Genomic DNA, 6,864 nt, shown 5'->3' with positions numbered 1-6,864 from the left:
TCCCCTGTAAAGTGAATTCTTTCAAAAGTTTCCTGAAAGCCTATTTTTAGGAAATAAATTTTTAAAATCCAGTGTCTTTAACACAAGTATGTCAGAACACAAATTTGAAATAAATCACAGAAAAGAGTGCCAATGGGTATATATGGATGTGTGTGTATCTCTTATGTTCATGTTTAAGAGAACAGATACTTATATATGTATGTATATGTATGTATATATACATATCTATACACACACATACACGAATCTGTAGGCAGCACACCTACATTAAATACACACACATACCCACTTCGCTGGGTCTAAACATGCACTAGCAAGTTATTTTAGGGCTTCAGCTCTTCAGAAAATCTCATTATGTGAGGAGCGAAGTGGCTCTGCGGGGAGCATTATGGAAATATCTGGGCTTGATTTAATGAGGCTGTTCACATTGGTGGAATATCAACTTAACAGAGAAAAGTCTACCCAGGGCGTCCAAGTTACCAAAATGAAAATTGGCAATTGAGATGATAAGAACGTGGCTTTCTTCTGCGAAATCACTTCAGGTAACAGAGATAACATTAAATAACATACATTCTATGCACCAAGAACATTGTTTTATGTACCGAGTCTCTTATCCGTCTCTCCTAATGACTTCCCTTAGCGGGTTGTTAGTACTTGACAGCAGGTCTCCGTGCGGGGAACTTTTCTCCAATTCCACATTCAAAGGAGGTCCATCAGAGAGCATGATTGGCAATTTTCGTCATAATCTGCACATTATTAGCATCAAAATTGACGTGGCAGTTAACACTGGTGGGTTTTGATGTGCCTTTCTTCAAGTTCAAGGAAACCCCTCCAGTAGCCGGGGTTGGCAGAGCCGGTCTCAGCAACCCAGCGGTGGCTTTGCAGAGGCGAAGGCGCAATAGACATGCGTGAGAAATAAGCCAAGAACCATTTTACCCGAGGAAAAGGAAAGCGAGGAGGGAAGGGGGTGAAGGGAATAGAATTTGAACTTAGAAGAGTGTCTAAGTAAATGCTTCAGGATAATATATATCTAGAGATTCAAGTATTTCCCAGATGGACTGGAACCCAGTCGTTGGAAAACTAAGCTGAAAACGATTCTTCAAATACTACGAGATCGTTCAGTCTTGCCCTCCTCATCCCTCCGTTTGCCTTTCCTCCCCTGGCCTGGCTGTGCCACTCTCATTAACCATTATTTTTTGCAAAAGAATATGCAAGATGCCTTCAACCCAAACCGAAGATCAGAAGAGAGACCGGTGGTGGGCCGAGAGAGAGACTGCGGAGAGACTGCGAAGGGACTGCGCTTCTTCCCATCTCGGCTTCGTGGCTTTGTCCTTCCTGGGACCACGGCCACAGCCCCACCATCCGTGTCCCCTGCACGGAGTAAACACTCTCTACACCCGCGGCCGCCCGCACTCTCCATCAGCCCTCTAGGCCTTCTTCTCAGACCTCCATGCTTCCGCTCTCCTCGGATAGGGCCCCTAACAAGCTCAGGCTAAGAGAAAAACTGCTACCTCCTCTCACCCTCGTTTAAAGAAAATAAAAGAAAGGATGGAAGAAACACAGCAGCAGCGGGAACAACGGGGTGGATTTCCCTCCCGCACACCGCACTAGCACACACCATTCCCTACTCTCTTTGTTGTGGTTTTCCGTTGCTTTTGGCCACGTGGCTCAGCCGAGAAACTAGGCCTGACAGCTTCAGCCTGGGCCCGAGACCACAGCGGACTGGTTTCGGGGGCGAGGAGATTGTCTTGGGGAGACCAAGAGCTCGGGACAGAGGCAGGAAGCGGGGTCTGGGCGACGGGAAACATACTTAAAAGGAGGGGAGGCGGCAGGGTAGCAAATACAAAAATAGAAATAATTTGAGGGGACGCACGCCGGGCTTTCGAGCTGGCTCTTTCCCCCCAACTCGGGGCAAGTTCCCTGCGGCCTCCCGCGCCGGGGCGCCCCCTGGCGAGAGCCTCAGCAGCAGGCGGAGCGCAGAGGGCACGTGGGCGCAAAGCGGGTATGGGGGGCGCTCAGGGGACTCCCGGGGCACACTCGGAGCGTCGGGCGCAGCCCCCTGGCGGCAGCGACGTAGTTATCTGGTGAGCGGCGCCTCGTCCCTCTGGTCCGGAGGGCTCACGGCGGTCTTGCTTAGCACAGCGGCTGAGTAGGGCAGAAAGCCGCTCTCAGAGCGCGGCGCCGCGGTGCTGCAGCCGAAGTCCGAGCCTCCGGCGGCCCCTGCGCTGCCGGCGCCACCCCCGCCGCCCCCGCCGCCACCCCGGGAGCCCAGAGCGGCGGCGGCGGCGGCGGCTGCGGCTGCGGCCGACTGACTGCTGTGGCAACTGAGGCACGAACAGGGTGCGGAACCGCCGCTGGGAGGCGCCCCGGCCGCCGCGGCCGAAGAGGCCGCGGCCGCCGCAGCTGCAGCAGCCGCCGCGGCCGAAGCCGCGCTGTTGAGCCCGGCGGCAGCCGCGGGCGTCTGGTAGAGGCCCGGGTGGCGGAAGCTGCACAGCAGCTCGGGCCGCGAGTAAGGGTGCGAGAGGGCGCGGAAGGTGTCCAGCGGGCGGATGGAAGTGGCGAAGGGCGATGAGGCCGCGGCGGCTGCGCCAGAGGCCGCAGCCGCCGCGGCCGCGGCCGTGACACCCACGTGCGGGTAGTAGTGCAGCGGCACGTGCGAGTGGAAGGGGTAGGGAAGGCTTCCGGTGGCGGCTGCGTGCGTCATCATGTAGGTGTAGAAGCTGGGGTCGGCCGGGTGCGGCCACGACATGGCCAGACGCTGCCGCTTGTCCTTCATGCGCCGGTTCTGGAACCATACCTGCAGGGAGAGCCGCGCCGCGGCCCGAGTTAGGGAGCGCCCGGAGGCCCCAGCCCCCGCCCCGGGCCTCCCCGCCCCTCCCAGACCTTGGAATGGCCTGGCCTACGCCCCTCCGACCGGGCCGAGTCCTCTCTTCCAGCTGAGACAGTGTGAGCGGCGGTGTAAAGCGCCGTAGGCACACTCCTCAGCGAAAATAATCTTCCCTGTGTCCGACTGCTGCGGCTCCTGGGGCTTCTATTCTCTAGCTTTAGACTGCGCTTCCTCGTCCCAACCCAACCTTTCCTCTCTTTCTCGCCACCCACCGGTTGCCCGGCCTCGCAGAGCACCCGTCTCTCAATCCCAGGATTTGCGCGAGGATTCTAGGGCTCCTTTGAAGAGAAGCTGCCGCCGCAGCTTTTGTAAAAAGTCGCCGCGTGAGGTCTTGAGTCCTCTGAGCTGTGAGGAATTGTCCCGAGGGGCATGGGTCCGGTTCTGATATTGAAGGGATGGTTTTGTTGGAATCATTTGCTTCAAATGAATGGCGGGAGCAACATCCTCTTAAACTGGGAAGGGGACTTTTCTACCCCTCCCAACACAGTATCTAATGAAGACATCATTCGTCACAACTCTAAATTAAAGAAAGCCCGACCAAACCGAAGAGAGACTTTTACACTCCTCCCCTATCCCATGGAGTTTCCTCTTTTCTTTTTTTAGAATGCCAGATCCTCCTTGAAGAGTTCACCAAGTCGCCCAACCTCCCGGCTATCTTTCCTGGACGTAAAATAAAATTAATCACCTAAAGAGATATTAATAAGGACAATTTCGTTGCTCCCCCCCAGGAGTTTGCTTTCTTTACCTTTGCCCCGGAGAAAAATGTTTAGAAAACTATTTCTGAACCCAATCGATTTTTTAAAATACACTGTCCTTTCTCCTTGTAACGATTTATGTGAAAAATAAACCTCCAAGATCAAGAGCAATTGAAAAGTTTCACCTCTGGTTCTTGCCAGAGCAACAAAGACCAGCTGGCTTTGCCGCCGAGGGGAAATTGGAGCCGTGGAGAAGGGTTAGGGGCACCTGGGCACGCGCTGGGCGGAGGCGAGCATTTGCGGCATGGGCTGCGCCATTCGGGGACCTTCCCAGGTCAGCCAGACCGGCTAGCCCTTCGGATACGGCAACTGAGAAATAAACATGCCAATTCCTTTGGTGACTCTCCCCGCGGGTTTTCAGGCCCTCAGCTAAACCTAATCGCCCAAAAAGCAGAAATAAAAATCAACCCACACACCCGGGGGAAGCTAGAACAGGCGCGTGCTGGAATCAATACCTTGATAGTGGTTTCGGGAAGGTTGAGTGCAGCGGCTAGCTCGCACCGGCGTGGCCGCGACACATAGTTCTCCCGGTAGAACTCCTTCTCCAGGCGTGCGATCTGTTCGCGGGTGAACGCCGTGCGGTAGCGCCGCACCTGATCCGCGCCAGAGCCGGAGCCGCCCAGCGCCGCGCCCCCGCCGCTGCCGCCGCCGCCGCCGCCTCCATGCAGGCTGCCGAGGCCGGAGCCTGTCGCAGACGTCGTGGTGCCCGCGGCTGAGCCACTCTCTGCGAACCCTGGCAAACAAACGGCCGGCAGCGCATGAGTCACTGTAGGACCGAGATCCCCGCGCTGAGGCTGCACGCGGATGGGGGAAGCCGCGAGAGGAGGGCGAGGCGCTGCCTAAATTGATGGGGTCTGTCATGTTTACAAATTGCTGCTGTTAATGGAATCAATAAAGTTTGGGGAGCCCTTCATAACCAAATAATAGGAACTCAATTAAGGACGGTAGTTTTGTTTTAATAATTGGAAATTTTCAACTCAGGAGGAAAACTGGCCAAGGGGAAAACCCTACATCTAAACTCAGTTTGGGAAGCTCTGGATTTTCCTTCATCTGGAGACCGCAGGGCAGCTTTCTGTCGGCCTCTAACCTTCCTTTGACTGGCTTTGGAATTTTGTTTAAAATATTTCAAGATTCGAAAGACAGCAACAGCTCAAACCGGAACCATTGAGGGGTGAACTCTACTTTTCAACTTTCTCCCGCTGACCCAAGAGGGTCTCCCAAAGGTGCCCAGCGAGGCTCCTTTGACTTACTTAGAATGCTTCCTCCGGTCGGCCTCGGGGTTCAGAGGCCGCGGAGTTCAGTACAGTTGCCCAGGGCACCCTTCCCCCGGACAGACTCAGTGGATGGCTCGGGGTCTATCGGCTCGCACGGGCGTTTAGACCCGCAAGCAGAAAACCTTTTCTCCGACTTAGGAGCGAGGGCAGGCCGTAGGCCTGGTCTCTCTGGGAGGCTCAAGGAGCAGAGCCGGAGGGCACGGTCCCACGCCTGCGTCCCGCCCCCGCCCGAACCAGCTCGGTGCAGCTCGCTGCAGAGGGTCGGAGAGGGGCAAAGGCACCACGAAGGGCCCGCAGGGCAGCGAAGGAAGAGAGAGAATGGGACGAGGGAGCGCGGCGCGGGCAGCTCGATTACCTTTGCCATTGTTTTCCTTGAGCGGAACCGCTCCGAGGCCGCCGGGGGAGCGCAGCGCCGAGCAGCCCACCTCCACGTCGCTGCTCATGTCTGCCTCAGCGGCCGCCTCTGAATAATGACCCGGCTTTTTTCGGCCCTCCGTGGCAGACGCGATTTCGGAGGAGACGGTGCTTTCGCTGCTCGGGTGCTGCAGGTTGAACAAAGTGTCTATTTCGAATTTGCCCTTGGCAGGGAGGTCTCCCAAAGCGCTGTGCAGGGGGGCGGACGGCAGGCGCGGGCTGAGGCGAGCCGGGTGCTGCGAATTTTCCAGGGCCTCGAGCACAGCATTGCCAGCCGAGTCCGACAAATTGGAGAATCTCTTGCCGGTCGTAGGGCTGTGCAGCCCTCTCTCCATCAGAATCATCTCTTTTCTTATTCTTTCCATCATTTCAGCTTTCTAAAAAATGTCACAGTGGCCCGGCTGTCCCGTCCTAATGATGGGCTGCGCCGAGGGCTAATTCTCATTCAGCCCCAGCGAGCGCCTCTAAATATTATTATCTCTTTTGGAGGGAGGCGGAAAAATTGTGGGATGCCAGAGCGAGGGAATGACTGGTCAAAATGACCCATACATCCTTCCGAGCCCGAGATGTCATTCATCAAAAAGTAGCGCTCGCTCGTCATTAAGGTACGAATGACGCTGTTCGAATAATCATTTATTGTAACAGGTTTATAAGCAAATAAATACACGTTCCTGTCAGTGGGTAATGAAGGCGGCTTCAGAGCAGACAAATAGATCCAGGTAGGAGGCGAGAAGAGACAAGAAGTGAGGAGGAAGTCTCCGGTCCTTTGCCCGCTCAGAGCCGGTTCTGCTCGCCCGGGGGTTTGGCCTCGGGGGTGAAATTGACAGTCTGATTAATAGAGCGCGCCGCGGCACATTTCCCCCTTCATTTAGGGGCATCATTACGCTCTCAGTTTGCTGGGTTGCCCCTTAGGTCCTAATCATGCAGCGCCTTCCTCATTTTTCCTCGGACATAGATACGTGTTAAATAATAGATAATGCTTTGATTTTCCAGAGTAGATCGTCGGGAAGTGGGTGGTTGTTTTTTTTTTTTTTTTACATTTACAAGCGGGAGCGGGGTGGCGGGGGGGGGGGGGGCGGACAAGGGGGAGGATGTTGGAAGAGTTGCGTAAGGAGAAGACCTTACGCTCCTGTCTGGATTACTTATCTTTAGAATTTCAGAACCAAATATGTGTTTTATTTAACAAATAGGACGCCGAGTTCTCTCCCTCCCCACTTCACCTCAGCCTGGCTGCTCTCCTCCCACCCCAGAAGGGAGAGAGAGAGAATCTCCTAGAGTTTTGAAAGCACTTCAGTGCTACGTGGCTGGGGAGGTGCGTTGGGCCCGCGCCTCCAAACGGAAATCATTAGCTCCTCTCTGATTTTTTAACACCGTTTGCAGAGTGAGTTCTGAACTTGAAGTCCCGGGTTTTTCACTTTTATAATCCTGCTGATGGATAGGCTTCTCGCCTACGCATTTTCCCTGGGGTAAATGAACTCGGCTGGACGATTTCATAGCAGAATTCTACAGCTAACTTTAAACACAGTCGCAATTT

The 6,864-nt window shown here is 54.9% G+C and overlaps 1 protein-coding gene across 1 annotated transcript; it reads right to left on the bottom strand.

The window, feature by feature from the left end:
* Positions 1-2,077: 2,077 nt before the first annotated feature.
* Positions 2,078-5,698, bottom strand: EVX2 (even-skipped homeobox 2). Its single transcript, XM_069579449.1, has 3 exons — positions 5,272-5,698; positions 4,098-4,375; positions 2,078-2,797 (listed from the first exon to the last, which is right to left on the bottom strand). The coding sequence occupies exons 1-3, from the start codon at positions 5,696-5,698 to the stop codon at positions 2,078-2,080; spliced, it is 1,425 nt and encodes a 474-aa protein (XP_069435550.1).
* Between the last annotated feature and the right edge of the window lie 1,166 nt (positions 5,699-6,864).

This window comes from Ovis canadensis, chromosome 2, assembly GCF_042477335.2.
Source record: "Ovis canadensis isolate MfBH-ARS-UI-01 breed Bighorn chromosome 2, ARS-UI_OviCan_v2, whole genome shotgun sequence".
Classification (NCBI taxonomy): domain Eukaryota; kingdom Metazoa; phylum Chordata; class Mammalia; order Artiodactyla; family Bovidae; genus Ovis; species Ovis canadensis.
The sequence above is the reverse complement of the archived record's forward strand: the minus strand, read 5'-3'. Positions and strand labels throughout refer to the sequence as shown.